This window comes from Lichenostomus cassidix, chromosome W (assembly GCF_008360975.1).
Source record: "Lichenostomus cassidix isolate B80296 chromosome W, HeHo_3.0, whole genome shotgun sequence".
NCBI lineage: Eukaryota > Metazoa > Chordata > Aves > Passeriformes > Meliphagidae > Lichenostomus > Lichenostomus cassidix.
In genome coordinates this window covers 14836801-14861888 of record NC_139510.1, presented here as the reverse complement: position 1 = coordinate 14861888, position 25088 = coordinate 14836801, and the positions used below count along the sequence as shown (strand labels likewise).

Below are 25088 nucleotides of genomic sequence, written 5' to 3'. Positions count from 1 at the left end.
AAATATAAAAATAGGATATGCTTTGCAACCAAGCACTGGAAGGAGACACTTCACCTTTTAATACTTGCCTTCCTTGTACTCTTCTGTAAAAGTAAGCATAATTAATATAGGTAAGACTTTAAACTGTAAGGTTCCAGAATTGGGAATTGAAATTTCTCCCGGGGAATATTATAAAAAAAAGTCACTTTAAAATTACTAAATTGGTCTCCTGAGTTCCTGGTTTGATTTTTTTTTCTCCACACAAAAAGCAACTTCCTTTCCAGCAAACAAGTTTCTAAAAAGTGTTAGAAATTCTCAACAAGCCACCAGTAGTTTGGGGTTTTTTTATGTAACAAAACTACTCTCTTTATTTGAAATAATTCTTTTATTATTGAACAGAAGGTTATTGTATTGGGTGTGGCTGAGCTGGAGTTCATGTTCCCATAGCAGCCCTCAGAGTGTTGTGTTTTGCATTGGTAGCTAGAAAGGTGTTGATAACACGCCAGTGTTTTAGCTACTGCTGAGCAGCACTGGCACAGCATCAACACTGTCTCTCAACATTTCCCCCATCAAGGGGCTGGGAGTGGGCAAGATATTGTGAGAGGACACAACTAGGCCAGCTGACCCAAATTAACCAAAGGAATATTCCATCCCATATGATGTCAGCTCAGATATAAAGCTAAGAAAAGGAGGAGGAAGGGGGTGCATTCCTTATTTACAATGTTTGCTTTCCAGAGCAACTGCTACATGTGCTGGAGACCTGCTTCCTGGCAAGTGGCTGAACATCACTCACTGATGGGAAGTAGAGAATAAACTTCTTTTTCTCTTTGCTTGTTCACATGCAAACTTTCACTTTTGCTTTAGTAAACTGCCTTATCTCAACCTACGAGTTCTTATTTTCTCTCCCCTGTCCAGCTGGGGAGTGGTAGAGTGGCTTGGTGGGCACCTGGCACCCAGCCAAGGTAAACCCAATAAAGTTATACAGCTTGACTTCCTCTTTGATATTCTAAAACTCACAGATAATTTATTAAATATGGATATAAAAACAAAGTGAATTTACCTTAGATGATTAGTTTAGAAACAAATGTCTCTAAACACCACTACTTCACCCATGCTCTGGATGAGGGGATCAAATGCATCCTTAGCAAGTTTGACAATGACACCAAGATGGGTGGGAGTGTTGATCTGCTGGAGGGTAGGAATGTACTATAGAGGGATCTGGATAGGCTGGATTGATGGGCCAAGGCCAACTGTAGGAGATTCATCAAGGTGAAGTGCCAAGTACTGCACTTGGGTCACAACAACCCCATGAAACACTACTGCCTTGGGGAAGGGTGGCTGGAAAGCTGCCTGGCAAAAATGGACCTGGGGATGTTGGTCAACAGCTGGCTGAACATGAACCAGCCCATGCCCAGGTGGCCAAGAAGGCCAATGGCATCTCGGCCTGTATCAACAATAGTGTGATCAGCAGGACGAGGAAGTGATTCTCTCCCTGTGCTTGGCACTGGTGAGGCCACACCTTTAATACTGTGTTCAGGTTCAGGCCACTCATGACAAGACACTAAGATGCTGGAATACATCCAAAGAAGAGCAACAAAGCCGGTGAAGGGGCTGGAGCACAAGTCTTTTATGAGGAGTGGCTGAGGTAGCTGGGTTTGTTTAGCCTGGAGAAAAGGAGGCTTAGGGGAACCCTTATCACTCTCTACAACTACCTGAAGGGAGGCTGTAATGAAGTGGGTGTCAGTCACTTCTCTCAAGTAACAAGTAATAGCATGAGAGGAAATGGCCTCAAGTTGCACCAGGGGAGGTTTAGATTGGATATTACAAAACATTTCTTCACCAAATGGTTGCAAATCAATGGAACAGGCTGCCCAGGGAAGCAGTTGAGTCACCATCCATGCAGCTATTTAAAAGATGTGTAGACATGGCACTTGGGGACATGATTTAGTGGTGGACTTGGCAGGGTTAGGATTATGGTTGAACTTGATGATCTTAAAGGTCTTTTCTAACCTAAATGATTCCATGATTATTTAAGGTTCATTACCAACAGTTATGCAGTGGAAACATGAGTAAGCACATTTTTAAATTAAATACCTGAACTATTACTTCACATATTTTAAGACCAAAAAAAAAAGCCAATGTTCTTGTGAACTAAAAATTATTTTCAAAGGCATCCAATGTCTCTCATACAATGACAGTTATGAACCATAAACAGAAGTAGCCTAAACCTCTAACTGGTGACTTTGGATACACTGTTTCATTATATAAGTTGCACACTTTAAATCAGCTCTTGGACCAGAACCTTTAAAAAGGATAGTGACCTCTGTGCAGGATTTTGAAATAGTGCAGAAAAAATGAAACAGGAAGGAAGGAAGGAAGGAAGGAAGGAAGGAAGGAAGGAAGGAAGGAAGGAAGGAAGGAAGGAAGGAAGGAAGGAAGGAAGGAAGGAAGGAAGGAAGGAATTCAGTAGCAGCTAAGAATATGAGACTGGGAGACTGGGAATAATGTTTCTGGTCATGGAGACAGATGAGGAATCATTTAAATAGAATGTCTTGGTTTAAGACAATTTAAGAGGTGGACACTTCAAAATGAGTTACCTCCTCTTAGAGTTTTAGCCAATCCCTTTCCACCAATAAGGAGAAACAAATACAAGTAGATACAAGTGGAAAAATAACAGTTTACTAAAAAAAACCAAAATAGCAACAGGCAGAAAATAACATTAATAGTCACTAGTTACAAACTTGCTGAAATCTCACAGACTGCCTGATTTAAGAAAGAGACAAAACTTCACAACCTATATAATTTTAAGTTGTAAAGCCGGTATGTTTATTGCAGCGCCGGGCACGTGGGAGGTAGCCCTCCAAAGACATGCGTGCCATCAGTCCCATATAGCTCAGTATATATGTGGTTACATGTTACAAATTCATAGAGTTTCCCAATACGCTTATACAAATGCATAACCTATCCCCACTTTGTATTATAATGAGTTCAAAAGTCATTTTTATATCCTTGCGCCTGTGTAGTTCTGTTTTATGGAGGGGTCTTTGCAGAAGGTCCTTTTCACTGACCTTCTCTCCATCCAAAGGCCAGAACAACAAATTTGTTTTTCGCCAGCGTGGAAGTTCCAGAGTATCACAGTCCTTGTTTGGCAAACACAATGAATGCTAAGTCAATAGACATATTGTGTGGTGAGCAGTTTCTGCCAAGTTATCTCTTAACTTCTGATTCCCTTGTATCATGCCCAGGAAAAAAGAAAAACTCAAAATGGAGGAGTAACACTCCCCCCCCCCAAGATGATGCCCTCTGCAGACGACCACATGTGGAGAGACAAAAATGGCAGTAGCCCATCCCCCCTCTTATGTCTCCAGTGGTGCCAGCAAAAAGCAGCTGGCACATTCCAGTGGCTGGAGCTCGGTCAACGTCTAGAACTCTTGGAGGGACTTTGCCTTCTTCTCGGCAGAAGACAGCAAGCAGCCAGCTGTGGTAACTCAGACTCCATGTCTTCCCGTTTCGACCGGGCGCTGCTGGCGGGCTGGGGCAACCATATGGAGTGGAGCTGTTACGTTCTTCTCGGTGCGATGCTGCAGCTGTAGTCAGGCACTCGCAGAATTTACCTTGAGGCAGTCCAGGACATCGAAACGCAGCCTCTCAGAAAAAATGCCCAAAGCACCCCCCTCAAAGAAAGAAACTACAAAAGAAACCCAAAGGGGAGCCTCCACCCACGCTGCCTCAGCTCTATGGCAAAAGCCAAGAGGCAAGAGAGGTAAGAGACAAGAGAGAGCTCTGCCTGAGTGCTCTGACTTCTAAAAATCCTGGGGCATCCCCCAGCCCCTGCCCTACCGTTCCATTTTTCGGGTGACGGGTCTTAAAGAGACAGTAACAATTTGGGGCACAGATAGATATGATATACAATAACATTTTGGGTTATCCAGGTGTCTTGGATTAATGATAAAACTCTCTCTCCTCCGAGAGCGAAGGGCCCCGACATCCCCTCCCCCACCCACAACAGAACCTCTTAGATGGAAGTGAAGGAAAAAACTATTTATTTAACAAAACCACGCAGAGTGCCCTGCAAGGCACAGGGGAAGGGGAAAACCAAGGTGAAAAGGAGTTATTAAACCTGATTAAAAAGTCCTTTTCCTCAGACACAGCCCCTCTCCTCCTCGCCCCCCCCCCCGGGGCCGGGTGGAGCTCCCCGAGAGCTCTGCTGTCCTCTGGCTCCCTTGGGTCTTCGGGCGACAAAGCAGATCGAAGAAAAGGGGTCCAAACGAAGAAAAAAAAAGAAAAATAAAAAGAAAAGAAAAAAAAAAGAACCGGAACAGAGCCCACTCCGACAGCCGTCCCAGCGCGCAGTCTCTGCCGAGTGAAGAATCCTCCCCCGCAGCGCGGCTTGGGGAAAAAGTTTTCCAAACAACCTGCGTTTCTCTCTGCGGCTGAACGTAGTTAAAGCGACAGGACCACTTTTTTTTTTTTTTTTTTGAGCATATAAGCCAACGATAGGGGATAAAGGATTATCATAACATCACTCCAGGACACCAGGACATACGGATAGGTTTGAGAATAAGCAGGACACCCTTAACATGAGTCAAAAGTCCAGGATGGTACCAGTAACAACATCAATACACACACTACTGCAATATGTTTGGAAGACTGAAGACTACTTTCATCTTCAAATAACATAGGGTTAGTGACATTAAGCCAAATTTTTGGAAGTAGGATTTACTGTTTCCAGAATTTTCCTTGATTAGGGCACAGCAGCTTGCTGATGTCAAGAAAGGCTTACAGAGGCAAAAGGGAACTGAGCAGAAGCAGCAGTAGCTAGTTTCTATGCTTTTTGCTGTAAAAACATTGTTAGGCTAACAGTCAAAAACCATGCCAATAGAGATATCAAGGAAAAGCATCTCCTATTGCATCATTTTAATATTATGAAGAACTCTTTCAATTTAACTATGATGTTTTAACAATTTATTAGGAGGGGGATAGCATTGCCAGTGGATCAAATTATTGGGTCTAGGGAAGGGACAATAACTAAAATGAACACAACCAAACCCAGTATTTACCCACTATTTTGCAAACCAAGAATCTGAGATGCCCAGGAAAGGTAGTGCATGGACATCTTGTGATCTACCCTCAAAAGAGGCACCACAGCTAAATCCTCACTGATTTAGCATATAAGAGGACAACATCCACAGATCAGATAGTTCTTGTTCTCTGAACACAGAAAGGCTACTGAGTATAAAGGAAAACCAGAAATCAAATAGAGACTGAATTTTACTTACTGTAGTCAAAGGGGTTGGTGTAGGTATAGGAAGCAACCCTGCACCAGGCATCAGACTTGTCATAGTAGGAGCAGGTGCCAATAGAGAAAGGGCTTTGGCTTCATCTGGGATTTTACCTGAAGAAGCAAATGAAATCATTACACAGAGTTGGAACACTACATGGATGTTACTCTTTCTATAATTTTACAATTACCCTTGCATTAAAAAAAGTAATAAATAAGAATGAATCTATTTACCAGATCCTTACAAAGAAACAAATACGAACTTAAGTATTTCCTTTTATCCTGCCTCTACTAGGAAAAACAAAAGTAAGCAAAACTTCAAAGACTAGCAATCTCATTAATGGATTATTATTTTAAAAACTGAATTATGTACACAGTTATTTAACACTTGGAGCTATGGGTCACCTGTACTGGAAACTTAATGTTCATGAACCAAACGATATCAAGCATGGACGCTTTCCCAGGGCGGTGTTTTCACGGTGATCAAAAGCTGTTTTACACATGACAACTGTTCATGTTGGCTGCATCACTAATAGCACACAGAACATCAGATACAGAAAAGAAGAACATTTTTTAAAAGTTTAATCCCCAAAAATGGCAAATAACCAAATCAGTTAAAAAAATAAAGGAACAAAGTATGTGTTAACTGAAATTCGTGAGCTTTTTCACCTTTTGGTGTTACCTACTTTTGATGTAAAAATAAATAAAAATAAAAAAACCCCTACTGTGACTCCACACAAGACATACTACAAATGAAGTTGGGAGTGGAGGGAGGGCAGAAAAATTCATATTTGTACTGTCTTACATTCTAGGTCGCCTCAGTTTACCTAAAATTTTGATAAATTAGCTTAAAAATTACTGAAATTGAAGAGAATCATAACCGATCAGCTAAGCAAGCTATATTTTCCTATATTTCCTACTATTTCAACCATATTATATTTTCCCTGTCATGCAAAAAGTTTAAGCAATATCTAATCTGAACTAAACACAGGTTTCATTCAAAACTAGTTACAATTAGACTTCTAAAAAAAAATAAAAAATCTTAAAAAATCAAAGGATGCAATAGTTAATTGCAAATGCAATTAAATGTATGTTTTAAATTTGAAATGCAAAGGGATTTAAACTGATACAAATATTAAACACTGAATGGAAAAAATACAGAAAAGAAGTTCTAATTACACTAGTTATCTATGGTTTATTCAAAATTACTGGAGTAACTGTCTATATGCTATCCATCTGAGGCCTTTGGTACTACCCCATGCACTTTAATAAGGTAAATGCTTTTATTTAAATATTGTTTTAAAAGTCAAGGTATATACAAATAATGTGCCAGTGGCTTTTACTGCTTTGGTTCAAACTTTATATGTTTTAACTATAAAACACTTAACTTCAGAATTTAAAAATTAATATAAATATTGTTACCAAAAAACAAAATATTATATTATTTTCAAAACACTGTGCAATTTTAGCTATATTTGTGAAAATAAACCCCACAGGAATCATACTACTTAAAAAAAATAAAAAGACAAAAGTTGCAAACCTGTTCTACAGATCTGCAGCAAGGACTAGGTTAGAGTTGGAGATACAAAGGACAAAAAAATATAAATGAAAATTAATTTATATATAGCATGAGTGGATTAGAAAAGATAAAAAAACAGTACTCTTTTTTTTTTCTCACACCTTCTATTTAGATTTATTTTATTTATGTTAAGTTTTGAGGCATCTTGCTCCTTAACATGTAACAAACCACTTTATTTTGCTATTTAAAGGAGAAAAATAGGAAAATTATTAACACTTAAGAATTAACTGTGCAATTATGTCTTCCAGGGATTTTATAAAAACATGCATAAATCTGAGTCATCATCACAATGCTGAGCACTCTTAACAGGTCTCATTTTGAAGTCAGGCATGCAATTAGAGGTGTACTTGATTTGCCAGACTGCTCATGAGAATCAGGTACCTTGCCTCACATCCTGCCTACTATGTAGCTAATAGGCTTCCAAACAAAGTTTCAACAACTGTGCATGCAAATTAGGCATACAATTATATACCAGTTCTTCTGAAAAACAAAATACTTAAGTGTTTTCAAATGATTGCTGAGCCAGCATCTTGCAATTAACTGGATACTCATAGAGGTTTCTACAGGATCAACAGACATGGCTCAAGTAAATTCAATGGCAGAAATGGCTCCTAAAGTGGTACATCTGCATTCTAATTTAGATCCTTGGTCAATAATATACATAAGCATATGCCTAATTTAAGTATGCACTTACATACAGCCAATTCAATACACACTTAACCAGGTAACCAGGTAAGAGATCCTTAAGACATTTAGCCGTTTTAGATGGGAACTGAGTTATGCATATAACTAAACTGACAGGGAGTCAAGTTCAGAAATGTACTTAAATACAATTCTAAACTTTAAGCATATGGGTCACCTTACTGAAATAATTGCAATTATTCATTATTCATTTGCTCAAACATTGCTTAAGGAATCAAGCGAACAATTTCAGTGAAATAAACTATTATATTTCAAAAAATGAATAACATACATATATAAACTATAAAGTTAGCAGCATTATTTCCAGAATACTTTGGTCCCTCAACAACATAATGTTTAATGTTAAATACAAAATCTAATTGGCCAGTTCCATGCCACAAAGATGTGTTCATTTATTTTATTCAAGAATGAAGAAGGGTCTATCTCTACAGACAGAACCCTGAAAATTTGCCTGTATTTTCAGATACTGTCTTTTGAAAAGATACCCCTTCCTAGGTTTTAAGTTTTTAAGATCAGGTTAAACTTTTAAACAATTCTATAGAAAATAAACTGTTGTAGGTAAAAAAAAAAAAAAAAAACAAAACAAAACCAAAACCCTGAAATATCTTGCAAATTTACTTCCCTGTTCTTCAGACAGTTTTGAAAAATGAATTAATATGTAAGGCCAAGTAACCTCATGAGTTACAGCCTCATTAATTTATTTTAAAAAGGGATACAAGCTCACAAAAATACAACAAAATATGTCAGTAATGACATAACAAATTAGGACACATTAGTTTAAGAATAACTGTTTTGATTTTTAAACACATGGTATTTAAAAGCTGAATGGAAATTAAGCAAATATATTTATTTTCTAATAAGGGAAACAGGCAAAATAAATATGCCACATCTATACCACATCCTTAAAAATATTTATTTGAAGCTTATGAGTGTTTAGTAAATTAGATTCTATGATCATTAATTTATTTATTTATTCTTCACTTTGCAAAGGAATCTGGAAGCAAATGTAGATTAGCTCTGTATTAACTAGAGATACCTTATGCTTCTTCAAAAATGTACAGTTTTCCTAAGTGCTTAAGAGCCCTAGTCACTTAAGAGCCAGTCAACCTAGTCTGTACCAGAATCCATTTTGCTAAATGTTGAACAAAAATATCTGTGTTAAGCAGGTACTAATCACAGTATTTTTATCACTGTCCATGTGCTCAGAAACTTATTTCTTACTCTTTATACTGAAACTACATGGTTAATCCTCCCATCCCCCCAAAACTGCTTCAAAAATAACTAAGCACATTTATTTTTAAATACTTTCTTTTTACATCTACTTGAAAAAAATTTAAAGGAATTGTTATTTTTCTACTATTTTAAATCAATGGAAAATGCACACTTACAAATAAAATAATTTCTGTGTGATTCAATTCATTATTCTTATTTTATTTAGCAGCAGAGATTAAAGAGACTACAACTACTTGTAATTACCTCAACTGGCGCAGCTAAATTCAACAGAGATCATGAAGCTCTTCCCAGCTACAGTTTACAGCTTAGTGCATTATGAGAGTGAAGCCAATCTGTCCCAATGGAGCTGGCTGGGAAGAGCACTGCCTGAGGACTAGACACATCACTTGGTCCAGCACTTCTGTTTTAGGGCTTCCATTTCACAAGAGCAAACATCATTTAGGGATGAGAACTTTCTCAATCACTCCAGCATAAACTGCCAGGGCTGCTGAGATTGTGAGATGATACTTTTTTTAAAACTCTTCTTGAAATAATGACCACTGGAGCATGTAAAAGTGCAATACACACATATGCACACACACACAAAACTTTACAGTCTTCCCATGAATAACAGTGTTGAAAGACAATGTGCCTCACAACACATTCCAACAAAAATCTCAGGCTGCATTTGTACTTATGAGTGGTAAACAGTTTTTTCTAAAAATTACAAAAACAAAAGGATGAAATCTTACTGCCACGGACCTCACTGGAGCAAGGTTTCATCAGAAGCAAACAAATATTTCATGACATTCAATACTTGTGAAAGATCAATATCAGAAATAATTATTTTAAACTCTTCATATTAGATATAAATAGAAAGCCTTCTTTTAAACAGATCAGGCAACCTAAAAGTACTCTGCTGAGAAACTGAAAAATAGCAGAGAAAAATCATGATTTTACTTTGTAAAGTTAATTTCTCCAGAAAGTTACAACTTTCCTCTTTCAAGATAAGCTCACAAAGCATAACATATGAAAGAATGCATCTTAAAACTGATATATTTTTCACTATTCCAGTCTGACACAATATGCTCATCTGTTGAGTTTAGATGCTTAAATGCATTCCAAACAAAATTTATCCATAATTGAAAGCATAAAACTTAAACATATCCTAAATTCTCTGTAGACCATCCACAAGTAGCTTCAGGTCAACTTCAAAATGAAACACCATGAACCCTTTACAAAACATCATTTTTTTCAGAGCTGAATTACCAGTTCACAAGTACAAGGGTAAGAGATTTAACAGAACAAAACAAAAAAGGGGGGAAAAAAATTAAAAAAATAAAAGAAACAAAGGAAAGAAAGCAAAATAAAATAAAAACAGAGACAGGGCGTCCATCTTCAGCAGGCCAGACTTCAATCTCATTTCCCCCATGAAGATTTCACTTGGTGGCAGGTTTAGTGGCATGGCAAACAATGCCTAAGTCAGGCAAGTGTAACAGGTCTGCCTTGGCCAGTCTAGTCATCTAATAATGCACAAATATCACACAGAGAAAACATACAAAACCAAATTAATAGTCAAAATCCATCTACTAGACAATGTGGACATAAAATTTAGAATTATTAGGGTGGTATCTTTGTTTATCTTTCAACTTTTGTCTTCTCAAACTATAATGTTTAAAGAAAAACCTAATGATACACACAAAATTATATTTTGACAACTTCATAATGTTAATTCATTTACAATTATATTTTTGCTAAATTGTTTATTAAATGTCACAAAATTAACATTGTTTTCATTGTGTAGCGATGCCTTCCTCATACTCTTAATTTACCACTGTTTAAATACACTACAAATTTCAGATCTTATTCTTTTTTTTAAAACCAAGTTTTCAGAGTTTCATTTTACCCCTCCTATATGTTTGATTCGGCACATGAAACATTTTATTGCTGGCACTGTTGGCCACAGATATAATTTAACCTTCCAGTAGAATATAGCCATTGTTACTTTTAAAGCCCATGATACACTCCACTGATTCTGTTAAAAATTATACATAGTAAATAAAAAAAATTTGCACTATGGTCTTGAAAGCCATACTTATCCCACAGAATAATTTTCTCAGAAAGTTTAACCTATATGAATTCACATCTTTGCAAATTAAAATTAGTGATCCTGTTAGAAAGTTACATGGAAACAGCATTCTGACTTTAAAAAAAATTGACCTCACAACCCAATCACTTGTTCACCTAATTATGTAAAAATCTCTGTGGGGTCCAGAATGGTCTGGAACAGTGACAATTTTTCTGTAATACATTTTCTGAGAAATGCCTAATAAGTCAGCTACAAACAGGGTTGGATCAAGATTTCTCAGAACTTTGATTTTATTCTCCTTCCCCTCATTGTCTACCATCAAGAGACACAGGAAAAACATAGCTCTACCTGCCTGTTATCATATCACGTTATGCAGTGATCTCAAGAAAAACCACCAGAAAGTGTTGTTCATTCATTAGATAGCAATCTTTCCTCTCTGGCAGTACTGAACCAGTGTTAAGGTCTTTTCAATGAAACATAAAACTAAGATTCTGAAGAATTTGCAGTCAAGTATTTAAGGGCAAGTTTTCAATAAGGACTCTCTTCTGATATATTTTGCCTACCCAAAGCCTCTACAAAGCTTCAAGTGGATACAATATCCTCCTTGTGGTTTAAGAACAAAAATAAAACCCCAAATCCCCCCAAACAAACCATAAAAGCAACTAAAAATCTAGGCTTCACAAAGACTTGTCAATATGCCTATATCAACAAGGCTACAAGAATAGACAGTATATTGTAGATCATCTAAGAGTCTATGAAATTTTGAAGACTTGTCAGAGTTTGCTAGGAAAACCCCAGACCATCATTAGAGCAGTACTAATCTCATACTATCTAGATCATAATGTGGCAAACATGCCAAAAAATGGTACTCTGGGACCACTGTTAACAAACTCCAAGAAGTCAACAGTATTCTTTGAACCAAAACCTGACTATTGCAGTTATAAAAGTCCAGTTAATAGCAGATATTTCAGGACTTGCTGCAGTTTATGGATCAATCTTTCTAAATATTTTTGTTCATGGCAAAACAGCTACCATGTGAAGTTAGCTTCACTCCATCAACTGGAATGCTCCACTCCAAAGAGGCAATCCAGATCCAAATGGGCAGATGCTCAATTCCCACAATAATCACAATGAAGTCAATGGGGCTCTGCCTAACTCCAGTGATCTGCCTACAGTAAGTAGAGCCATGCTTCATAGAACTGCATTTAAATCTGGGATAGTATACTAGCAATAAGAACTACCTTGTATTCAACACATATATAAAAGCACGACCTCAAAGCTAGTTAAAGGAACACTTGTAAATTTAGTATTCACCAAGCACTTTATTCTACTAAGAGTTATTAAAAATATTTTACACTAGAAGCATTCTGTACAGTTGACTGCATTTTTAAAGATATCTAAAATCAAAGAAGAGTACCAGTATGCACAAGAAAGCCTTTTTATTGCACACTGTCCTAGGTTGCAATATAGATGTATTTATTATTCAATTACCACAAGCTGTGGGGCACTGGTTGTTATCTCCTGCTATGACTCATCCCTGAAAACGGTTGATGGGCCATCAAGAACGCACCGAATGACTCATGGAATTATCTCATCCTATTGTGAGATGCTCTGCCCAGGAGGGAGGAACCAAGCATTCCCACCTGGATATAAGCTGGGCTCTTGAACGGCACAGCCAGCCCTGTCTACTGGATTCTCAGAAGACAAGAGCTACTACTGGACCTTCAGGTGGAGACTAGACCTTCCACAGGATCACCGCTTCAATCTAACTACTTCACTTGGACTGCTACCACCACCCTAACAGGGTGTCAGGTTGTATCTGACTTTGTCAGTGTTTTTTTTTTTTTTTCTTGTATTATTGCATTTATTTTTAATTTTCCTTTTAAATTATAATCCTGACTTGCGATCTCCCACTGGTTTGTTTTCAAACTAATACACGCACAAAGTAATATTTTCCACAGGAGCAAGAAAGGAAAATTGAAACTTTTTTTTTTATTAAATTAGCAGGTAAATATTTATATTCAAACAGTGATTATCATCACAAATGCAAAATATCTAAGATTAGATGAATCTAAAATAGTCAAATGCATATATAATGTCTACAAGACAAAATTGGAATTTGGTCTAAAAAAATTGAAAAATAATTACTATCCTAAAAAAAAACCCAAAACCAAAACACCACACCAAGGGCAACACATTAAGATCCAAACTGCAGTGTTATCATAGTGCCAGGAAACTGTTTTATTTTTTCAGTGCTCCATTGACTTCAGAGGGAACTTTGTGTGGGAATAAACTTGCCAACACAAACCATAATGAAGAGTATTATTTTACCTTCTTTTCCCACAAAATATGTAATAGCTGTGGAAAACTGAACTATCCTAATTTAAATCAACTATTTTATTCTAATGCTGGATTTCAATTTAATCTAGATAATTTGGTTTCTTCATTCAATTTTCAATTTTGTTTCAAGGCTTTTTTTTTAATAGAAATAAAATAACAGAGCACTGCCTCTTTAGATAGAAAGCTTAAAACAATTAGCAGACAGGACAAAGACCAACATTACAGAAGAATGTCTAAAATACCAACCTTCTGCGCAGGGCACAACTATCAAAGCTCTGTCAATAAAAACCGTGTTAGTTAGATGCTGGGCCACACCGACACTTGATGCTTCACGAAACTTAATATAACATACTTTGGAGGAAAAAGTAAGAGGTGCATTGCTGCAAGATAAAAGGAAAAGAAACAACAATTAGCCATATTAAATAAATGTATGCATATATTTTCAGCTATTATTCCTTAATAAAAAAAAAGTTTTAGATTTCCTGGAAAAGTTACCCAAAATACAAGTATAGAAATGTACTAATTTGCCTATTTAAAAGTTTACTAATTTTTACAACATTTACAAATTTACTTATTTGCCTTGTCACTTAAAAACTCATAGTATAGCCTCTCCTTCTTTTTCATGGAAACTTACAGAAGTCAAAAGTCAAAAATAACAGGGCTGATTTTCTTTCAAAATCTTGCTAAATGAAATTACATTGCTATTGTAGATAGCATATTTATAGGACACATTTGTTGAGTAAATAATTTATAGTTTATCTTTTATCCTCCAAATAAACCTTGTTTAAAAACATCAAACTAAGTGTCCAACAGAGGGCCAAGAGGATGGTGAAGGGCCTTGAGAGGAAGCTGTATAAGGAGCAGCTGAAGTTACTTGGTCTGTTCAGCCTGGAGAAGACTGAGGGGAGACCTCATCACAGTCTACAACTCCCTCGTGAGAGGAAGAGGAGGGGCAGACACTGATCTCTCCTCTTCGGTGACCAGTGACAGGACCCGAGGGAATGGCCTGAAGTTGTGCCAGGAGAGGTTTAGGTTGCATGTTAGGAAAAGGTTCTTAACCTAGAGGGTGGTTGGGCACTGGAACAGACTCCCCAGGGAAGTGGTCACAGTCCCAAGCCTGACAGGGTTCAGGAAGCACTTGAATAATACTCTCAGGCACATGGTGTGACTCTTGGGGATGGTGCTGTGCAGGGCCAGGAGTCGGACTTTGATAATCCTTGTGGGTCACTTCCAACTCTGGGTATTCTATAATTCTCTGATAATAAGCTCGGTCATTTTTAGTGGATCTTTTGGATATTAGCCCATATTAACTGATACTCTTTTTTAGGCCTTCACAAAAGAAATTTTTTTAAATCATATTAAGATAAAAACACATTCTTGAGAATTCTTACAATTGTTATGTCTTAGTTCGCTAATGTAACAAAAATCCTTTTTATCTTCTGCTTTAGTTTGGCATTGTGTGGGTACAGGATAACACTGGAGGAGGTAGGAAGAATTCACTATTAGACTAGAATAAAGAAAAAATTAATGTTTGTTGGGAAAAATAAGGTATGTTGGGAAATTTGCTTTTCCATTAGAAAGTACACCAACAGATAGATCAGAAAGCACAATATGCAAACTTTGTAACCTTGATCAAAAACAAAGTTTGCTTTAAAAAATGTATTCCCTAGTCAAGATTTATACTCTTTACACAATTACTTTATTTCTTCATATGAAGTAAGTACAGGTGAAGCCTTCAAAGAAAGAATACAAAAGGATATTGCTGGAACATCAGCAAGTTCCATTTAAAAAAAATCTATCTTCTAGAAAAGTAGTAAATAATGGAAAATACACTGCCTGAACTGTTTAATCTTGACCCCCTCAATTATAACACTTGTCAACTTTTGGAAGTACCAGAAGGAGTTCAAGTTTTGCTCAATCCATCTTACAGTCCCTCAAATTCCAAGCAGGTACTCCCAAAGTTGTTGTATGGAATTTATTAGGCTTTAGTATTTAAATAAAAACCCACAAGTTTTAGGCACATTATTTAATCATATTAATTGCATAAATGAACCCAGAACTTAGTCTGAGGCAGGCAGATTGGTATGTTTCTGGTTACCAGAAAGGTAACATCTAGATAAAATATCTAGAGAGCTGGTCAACTTCAAAATGGCAATCAGAAACATTTATGATGAAAAATTCTGTGAAAACAGAGACATTGAGGAAGAAAAATAAACAGGGAGGGGGAGAAACATAAATATGAAAGTCAACCTTATGCAATTTATAAAAACACTGCAAGATTACTCCATTTCTTCTGTCCATTAGTCTGTCTGTAGTGGACAATGTTTTCCCAGTTTCAAGTTTTCATATTCAGGAAGAAAATAAATGTATAAAAATGGCTTTTCAGCTATCTGTAAGGTCTTGATTCAGAACACTTTCCATCATAGCTGACAAAGAGCTATGCCTATCTCAGTACTCAGCAGAAATGTTTGCATACAACTTGTAATATTCCATATTCTGAAGAGACAGACTTTGTTAATTTCAAATATTTTTTAATGACCACAGGGCTTTTTGTTTGTTTTGGGTTGGGGGGGACAGAGGTCTGTATGGGTAAGTTTGAGGGAGAGGGTCTTTTGGTTTTTTCTTCTTGTTTGGGGTTTGTTTATTATTAAATACACATGCCAGTGTTACAACCCAAATGGTTGAAGCCTCCATTGAAGATTCTCTGGTTAAAACTTCTAACATCTCTTAGCTTTTTTCTTTTTTGTTTTCATTGCTAACTCAAAAAACATAATTCTGTTCCAGGTAGTTCCAGGCTCCATAAATAAACCTTGTAAATTTCAACAACTACAGAGCCAGTTATGACAAGTGTAGTTTTTATAATATTTCCCTCTCTGTATTTCCTGGATTTCAATCACAAAAGCTATCTGAGAAGTATGTTAAAAAATATTAACATAAGAATATTACTGCAACAAGGCTCTAAAATAATGCCTTGCTACAAAGTGTTTTCTGAAGGTTAAGCTAATAATGAGATTCACTGGAGAAGTGATAAAAAGGAGAAATTCTCTTATGAGACCACCTCTGCTGAAAACACATCAATACTGCATCTACATCGAAGGAGACGATTAAGATCCAAAAGTTCTAAAATTCTAAAAAGTTTCACAGTGACTGAGTCCTCTTCTTTTACAAAGTGGGCCTCCTAAACTTCCTCAGTAGGCTTTGAAGAAGTCTTTCTTAAAGCAGAAAAGTCCTATTCTAATTCCTTTTTCTTTTCCTGCCAATCCTTTTCAAAGCTGAATTGAGGTAGAGTCATAGTTGTCTTCCTACAGTTACAAAGCACTGATGCAAAAAAACAAGTCCTACATCTCTGATTTAAGGTTACTATAATCCAGTTTCTTTAGAAATGCAATAAAACTCAAAAAGGAAATAAAGATATGAAGACTATTTAGATGTTTTACCATTTTTGCTTTCTTTTGTAGGGAGACAGTAACATCCATCTCCCAACAGAACAAAAACTTAAGAATGACCTATTCAGAAAGCTACAGTGAAAATTAAATAAATAAAAGGCTACAAAACATCCCTCTAAAGGTCCAAATTTTCTCAGGGTGGTGATGGTGGAGAAGACAACAGAAATTAATAACCTGTCAAAAAAAGATGTTCTGGAATAATTGTGTAGATCACATTTAATAAGGCTCTGTGTATTTTATCTCAAAGGCCTTGTTATATCCTGCAGTGACTGCAGGATAGACAATATCTAAGAAACACTTGTGTATTACCTCACAAGACAACTCCACAACACCCGGAAGCAAGCAGTATTATAGCAGGGCATTCAACACCTGATGCAGACATTTTGTGCCTCCCTGCTTTCAAACAATTCATTCTGCAAAAATTCAATTTCTATAAACCTTTTCAATATTTAACTGATCGAAAATCCTCTTACAGCCACATTTGAAGGTTTATCACTACAAATGTAATTTTAAAGGCTTCTCTGAAACAGATTTCAACTGGGTGACAAACCTAACGCAAAAGCATGGTTTTGCAAATGGCAAACTGAGGAGTACTTATTAAACAATGACAGCAATTCTCCATTCTCAACATGAGAATTTAGATCTCTACCTAAATCAGGACCATACACAGATATTCAAAATGTCAGGAGTTTTTCCTCAGACCTTGATGACAAAATATCACTGAAGATGACAGAAGCCCCCCTAAAGCCACCCTCTTCTACACACAAGTGGCAAATCTACACCAAGGCCCTGATGTAGTAACAACTCTTAGGACATAAATTCTCTTACCGAGGCTGTGACTGTAATATTATCTTCTGTTCTTGCTAACTGCTTCACCCTATCTAACAATAATTTTCCAAGTCATTTTCATATACATATTTAACTTTTCTTTATGATATTTAAGTCTTTAGCTTCAGAAAGAAACCAGATCTCATTTAGTAAAATTAGAAACCTGCAATTCAGTCCTCTTATTTTCCTCAAGATGTAAGCAAAAGGGAAAAATACTATACGTACAAGTGAATAAAAAAGCCAACAACATAGAAATCCTATTTTCTGAAAGGATTTTACAAACATCCATTACTTTCATTTCTGAGCAGTTAGGAAAAGAAAAAAACCCCACAAATTCTCTGAACATACTTCTTCTCAAGGCTAAAGCTCTGTTTATGGGACAGGGAAGAAGAGGTGACCAAAATGCTTGACAATAGTAATGAAATGGAATAAAAGGGTCTTTGAGCACTGAAAGCTACTTACAGCTGTCTATAAGAAACAGGTCTTACAAGGAAATGGTTAAAAATCTCATGAAGTTTCTTGGGCAAGTTTTTGACACCAATTTTAAACCAATACAGCAGACAATTGCAACATGAAAAAATATAAACTCAGCTAGTCTCTTTAAGATTTGATAATAAAATACAAATTACTTGAGTAAAATGAGTGGATTAATAAAAAACCCCAACCCTATTCCCACCTCTACATAACTTGTTTACTGATGTTATTCATCAAATAGGTGCTTTCAGTTTTTAGATTAAAGTTTCAATGGAAAGCCTTCCAGAGAGAAGAGCAGTACATAGCTGTAAAGTCAAGTCAAATTTTAATGTTTCTTGTAAGAAAATAGGTAAATACAAACAGCCACCAGTAACAAGCATTATGGCCTAGTGAAATATGATACACATTAATAGCTTTTCAATAAAAATAAATATTGTTTTCAGTGTCAATGAAGTCTCAGTGACTAGTAGCTAAAATCAGAATGATGACCATTTGGAAACAACTTCTTCAGTACCAAGAGTTTCCTATGCCCTCAATGCTGAATCTGAAAGCAGACTATTCACAGTTCACACAGGCCTCTTCAGAAAATAACAATTATAATAAAATAGCATTTACTGCCATCTGCATAAAGCGTGAAAACCTCTAATACATGAGACACTTTCTCACAGAGAACTAGGCTTTCAGGAAAATGACAGATATGAAATCCATCCTTCTTGATGGGATGTCTGATTAGCAGTGAGTGACCGAAGAAACTGAAGAGCTTTGATAAATGAAGATAAAATATGAAGTGACAAACTACCAAAGAGCATAGTGTGATTTAGCTCAACATTCATAAAAGTCATCCCAATCAATTCAGTATACAAAATAAAGGACCTTGTCAGAAACTGCTACTTTAAAAACCCAGTCTTAAGATATTAATTGCTGAGAAAAGTCACTGGGTTCAGGAAGCTCACTAGAAATACTGAAGAGTCATCTTAAAGAACCTGCCTTTAATGCATTAAAAAACTGAGGTGGTTTCTCTCTTTCTCTCCACATTGTGCATCCTTACAAAGAACTTTAGGTGAACTAATCTAACATGAATGTTTCCTATTTAAAGTGTAAGTAATTACATTCAATAATTGAGACTTCCTGTTGGTTTTTTTAATTCTCTGTTGCACCCTATAAAATCAAGGGATATGTTAATGACAGTGATTTCTTTGATGGTTTGCTTGTCAATAGAATCGCCTTGTTGGGGTTTGGGGCTTGACATGGTTTGGGAGCCACAGACCTAGGGTGAGGTTACTGATAATGGACAAGAAGAATGCAGAATTTACAGACCATAAGGACATTTGCCCAAGATAAGAAGAAACTAACAAAGCCAACTCATCAACTGTACTGAAATCAGGTCCAACTGGGTAAAAGGTAATTCCATCAGGGGGAGATCACAACCACCAAATGACCCCCAATTAAAATGAAAGAGCCCTAAGCATGCACAGTAGCTAGTAATGAATTACAAAATACCTTGTGCAATTAGCCCTTTTATGAGTAACCAATAGTAGAGTAGTAAACATTGAATATGTATGTAGTAGATAGGTGGAATATATTAGATTAACATCGTATAAATAATGATCATCTTCTCTGCTGTATGCTAGCTTTGTGGATTTACCACCCAGCACCCACCTTTGTGTAAATATGAAATGAACAAATACCTTGTCTCTGTGTGATGAATCCCACTTTTAGAGACAACAGGAGACCAGAAAAATGTAGAAAATTGCTAAAAAGAAACTTCTCTCTCATGATGCTAGTTCATAGCACAGCCCTATACGTTGTTCTACAATAATTGAAGAGCCTATAGGTACAAGATACATCATCCTCACTCTCCAGTAAGTCATAAATCTTCTCTTATTTTTTTCATTCAAGTGAGCAGTAGGGTGCTGCACAATTAACTATAGTGGAACAGTGTTATCAAAGGAATTTCCTAAAAAGTTGAAATGATCACCTGATCAAATTCACCACTTCTATAAATCTCTTGGATTGCTCTGACAGAGCAAAGTATCAGAGAATTAGGAAGAAAAAAATAATCCAAAGCTAAACACGCAATGCTGCATCTTCTAAGAATGGAGAAAAATATTTCAAAAATAAATTAAATTATCAAGATCAATACTTCAAAATGGTCCCTGTCCTTGACCAAGTTAATTCACAAATACCAGAATGAGATCTAATTCCTTTCAAGCTAAAAAAAAAAAAAACCCAAGAATTAATAACAACACTATTGACTATTAATATAATAGGATTTTATGTATTAGACTTCAGAAGATTAAGGGGAAAAGTAGAAGGCTGACAAACATGACTGATTTCAAAGAGGTGAAGGAAAATTTATACTTTTATTTGGAAAGATCATAATGCTGAATTAGAAAAATGAGTTTATATGATTTATAAAGTGTATATACACATGTACATATACATATAGATGTCTATATATTCTGTTTACTGTTGAGCATCAACAGAACTACAAGTTCATATCTATTAGAAATAAACATGCCCAGTGAAGGCAATGGGATTACAATTACAGTAAATCTCTTAACTTGAATGCCCTTTAATAAATAAAATTATGCATACAGAAGAGAACACAACTTCATTGTACTCTGTAAACTCATGCTTGACTAAGTAAAAATATTTTGTGCGTATGCTTAATATTTGCAATATAGAATAAGAGAGAAAATAGACTACAATTCTACAAAATGCAACATGCAACTTTGTTTCATCACATTGCTTTACCTTGCAATGTGTGCTTGCAGCCCAGAAAGCCAACTGTATCCTGGGCTGCATCAAAAGGAGCGTGCGTGGCCAGCAAGGTGAGGGAGGTGATTCTGCCCCTCTACTCTGCTCTTGTGAGACCCCACCTGGAGTACTGCATCCAGCTCTGGGGTTCCCAGCACAGGAAGGACATAGGCCTGTTGGAGAGAGTCCAGAGGAGGACCATGAAGGTGATCAGAGGGCTGGAATACCTCTCTTATGAAGACAGGCTGAGAGAGCTGGGGCTGTTCAGCCTGGAGAAAAGAAGACATCATGGAGACCTTATAGCAACCTTTCAGTACCTAAAGGAGGCCAACAAGACTGGACTTTTTACAAGAGCATGTAGTAACAGGACAAGGGGGAATAGCGTCAAACTGAAAGAGGGTAGGTTCAGATTATATATTAGGAAGAAATTCTTTACTGTGAGGGTGGTGAGGCACTGAAACAGGTTGCCCAGAGAAGCTGTGGATGCCCCATCCCTGGAAGTGTTCAAGGCCAGATTGAATGTGGCCCTGAGCAACCGGGTCTAGTGAAAGGCATCCCTGCCCATGTCAGGGGGGTTGGAACTAGATGATTTTTAAGGTCCCCTCCAACCCAAACCATTCTATGATTCTGTGATCTATAAAAAAGTTAGGATAATACTCTTTTAATATTACACTATATATTATTCTTGAAACAAGAACTGTTGGCTTTATTTTTTTTAACTATGTGGTTCTGTACAAAGACTAGCAAATGGGTTCCCAATCTCAATGAAAACTTTTACTTAAGTAACACAAATATTCTGGAATGACCAGAAGCTACCATGTCACCTTTCTCTTATTCTTCAGCACAAAATAAATTGAAAAGAGCAAATTATTATTTGTTGTTCAGTAGTAAACATCCATGAGACCTTTAATTCACTAATTAAATTTACTTAATTATGTTTTTCAGCTAGAAACTGGACAGAAAAAGTGAGTTTCCCACTGTTCCATGAAGGTAATGAAATTCATGAGTTCTAAAATACATCAGAAGTTTAAAGCTAAGACTGGAATGACATGAATTTTTGCATGATTTTGTCTCTAATGTAAAAAGCAAACTTCCTTTTAACTGAATTAAAATTAAAAAATTTAAAAACTCTAAGCCTTAAATCAAAAAATATCTAAGAAAAAAATAGGAGCAGAAAATAATTTTAACAAATTGCAGACATATATTGTAGCATCTTTTTGCTTGGGATACCTTATCTACCCATGCACTTGTCAATGAAACACTATTTTCTGACCTTATCATAATATTATTGAAATATATTTTCAGAGAGTCAATAGAAAGCGTGTTCTTACTGTTTCACAAGAAAGGCATTAAATACTTAATTTTTTTCCAAGGTAATAATTTGAAAGTCAGGTTAAATTTCCAGAACTATTTGACAAGGAAATGCATATTTTTAAAAGTTATGCATAAAAATTGTAAATAAAATCAAGAGTAAAATAAGTAATCACAATCCCACATCCCATTCTCTGAAAACTAAATTAATCATTTAGAACTGATGTTTACTGCATTTCCAAGTCAAACCCTGATGTGGTTCTGGATTTTAATATTTTATGTGTATACACAGACTGGCAGATTTTTATACATAGCCACAAACATTATTTGCATACAAATGTCAAGCAAATATCTGTTTCCCTTAAAATCTGTTATATAATTGAGTAAAAATAAGAGCAACAGCTATAACAAATATATATCAAGGCAGCAGAAAATGCAAAGAATAACAAAAAGGGCTTCTACAGGTATATTAACCAGAAAAGGCAGGTCAAAGAAGGTGTACCCACCCCACTCCCCAATAAATGACACTGGTAAACTGGTAACAACAGATGAGAAGGCTGAGGTACTCAACAACTTCTTTGCATCAGTTTTCAATGGCAACCTCTTTCCACACCTCGAGTGGATGGACAGCAGGATGGGGACTGGGGGAGCAAAGTCCCTCCCACTGTAAGAGAAGATCAGGTTCATGACCACCTGAAAAACCGGAGTGTACATAAGTCCATGGGAACAGATGAGCTGCATCCCAGAGTCCTGAGGGAATTGGCTGATGTAGTTGCCAAGACACTCTCCATGATATTTGAAAAGTCCTGGAAGTCAGGTGAAGTACAAGGTGACTGGAAAAAAGGAAACATTGTACCCATCCCTGGAAGTGTTCAAGGCCAGATTGGATGTGGCCCTGAGCAACCTGGTCTAGTGAAAGGTGTCCCTGCCCATGGCAGGGGGGCTGGAACTAGATGATCTTTAAGGTCCCTTCCAACCCAAGCCATTCTATGATTCTATTCTATGATAAGTGTATTAAGTGTATTGTGGAACTAGTCCAAAATAAAAACCTAGAAAACTGTGCAAAAATCACCATATATCTATTAGTGTTTAAAACTTGGTAAAGCTGTTTTATCTTGACATGAATGGATGCCTAGTATATATACTTTATATACATATTAAATCACATTTATTTTTCTGAACGTTCTTCATTCAAATCTAGCTAAGTCTAATCTAGTAACACATTAAAATGGACAAATACCATCTTCTTTTGCTACTTTTTTTATAATGAAATTTTATTCCTGTCTTCTTTGTATTAAATTTGAAGTCTGAATGTGAATGACTCCCCCTTCCCCTTTCTGCTATTCCTATTCAATTTTCATTTATATATATATATAGTTTGAAAGGGCCGGTCTGCCATTCACTTCCATTCACAACAGACGTGTTAGGAAAAAAATATTTTTTTCCTCTTCTGTTCCATCTGCTTGGAAGAAACATTGATGTTTGGAAAATATCAATATTATCTCATTTGAGCAGATCCCTTATATGCAGTTGACATAATAAGGACAGCTACAATTTAGAGAAGCGTGTAATGTCCGTTATTAACTTTCATTTACTGCAAACGTCCTGTCGGAAACATATCTAAGCACAGGCCAAATACCGTTCCTCTGTTAACAGCTACGCTGACTTCTGTTCGAGTGGCCCTTTCTCGCGGGAGAAAAGAGCCGTTCGAACAAAAAGAGCTGGTCTCGCCGGCACGCATCGCCCGAGTGGCGCGGCCGGCCGGCCGGCCTGCCAGCCAGCCGGGCGGGGGTCAGGCCTGGGGCGCTCCCGCCCGCCACTTGGAATGAATCCGAGCGAAGAGAAAGGTGGGACACAGAAAACAGGTTTGTGGGAAAAGGGGGAAACGAGACCTGCACCTAGGAAGCGCTTCGGGGCAGCCTGCGAGCACGCGTCTTGTCAGGCTGTGACTCAGTGTCGACAGCCGCCACCGGGTGACCGCGGCTCCGACCGCCACCACGAGAACATAAAACTCGCCGTGTTTCTACAGGCCGCTCCAGAGATACCGCGACTACTCCCCTCCTCCAGACCGAGGCCGCCATCTTAGGTCCAAGCATAGCCCCTTTCCCCTACCGTTCCTGCCCCATACAAAGGGGTGAGACCACGTGACAGACATACACCCACGTGCAAGAGACTGGTGCCCACACTCAAGATGGCACATAGGACCTTCTGCCTCTTCCTTTCCCTCCATCCTCTCGACCCCTCTAAGCCTCTTCCTCATCCCAAGTCTCTATTGCTCTGGAGGCCGACGCAGACCCTGCTTACTCCGGGGGATAGAGGCGCAGCTCCTCGATATCTCCCAGGAAGCTGAAGAGAGCCCGCATCTGCTCACTGGTCACTGCCGAGGAGAGGTTCGTGATCTGGATGACAGACGTGGGGCCCAAGGGGAAGCCTAGCGGCACCCCGATCCCTCCACTGCTCATCATGGCGGAGCCTGCACGACTGCTCCGCTCGCGACAGTGCCACACACAGTCGGAGAGGCGGGCCCGACGACAGAGAAGCGCGTGGCGCCTGCCAGAGCGTCCTAGCATGCGGGCGCTCTAGCAGCGGACTCGACTGCTCCCTGGAGGTGTTTCTGAGCGGGCAGCCGTTCTTCCCATGCTGGCTGGGGCTCACGGTGGAGCGGGCGCGCTCGCTCCACGCCGACGGGACTCCGAGTTCCCCTGCAAGGGGGGGGGGGAACCCCTCTTCCCTCCGGTTTCCCAAGGAGCTAGCCAAGGCCGCTCTTACCAAGGCGGGACGGCGTCCCCGCCCCCCCGGCCTCCCTTCACACGCGCTACCCGCCCCAGGCTGCCAGGGGACTGGATCATAGGTCCTGCGATGGGGAGGTCGCATAGCGGAGGAAGCAAGCACGACGGCGCGGACGCCGCACGCAGGATGGATAGATAGTTCCATCATACGTGGGGAAGGCGCAGCTTCAAGCGCCTGACTAATTCTTGCACAAATAGGGCCTGAGTACCTTGTTAACTGGTTTCTTTATCCTTTAGCAAAGAAAAAAGATTCTTATTTGAAAACTGGAATACCAAAGAGTCTAGGTACAAAACCTCA

The 25088-nt window shown here is 37.8% G+C and overlaps 1 protein-coding gene across 1 annotated transcript in view; it reads right to left on the bottom strand.

Moving 5' to 3' along the window:
- Window positions 1–24826, bottom strand: part of LOC146425562 (uncharacterized) — a 124615-nt gene extending 99789 nt beyond the window's left edge. Inside the window, exons 1-3 of the mRNA XM_085041596.1 lie at window positions 24306–24826; window positions 13429–13562; window positions 5259–5374 (exon numbers count right to left, since the gene is read on the bottom strand). Of these exons, the coding sequence (XP_084897722.1) occupies window positions 5259–5374; window positions 13429–13562; window positions 24306–24571 (516 nt within the window). The 5' untranslated portion in view covers window positions 24572–24826. The remainder of the gene's footprint in view (window positions 1–5258; window positions 5375–13428; window positions 13563–24305) is intronic.
- Between the last annotated feature and the right edge of the window lie 262 nt (window positions 24827–25088).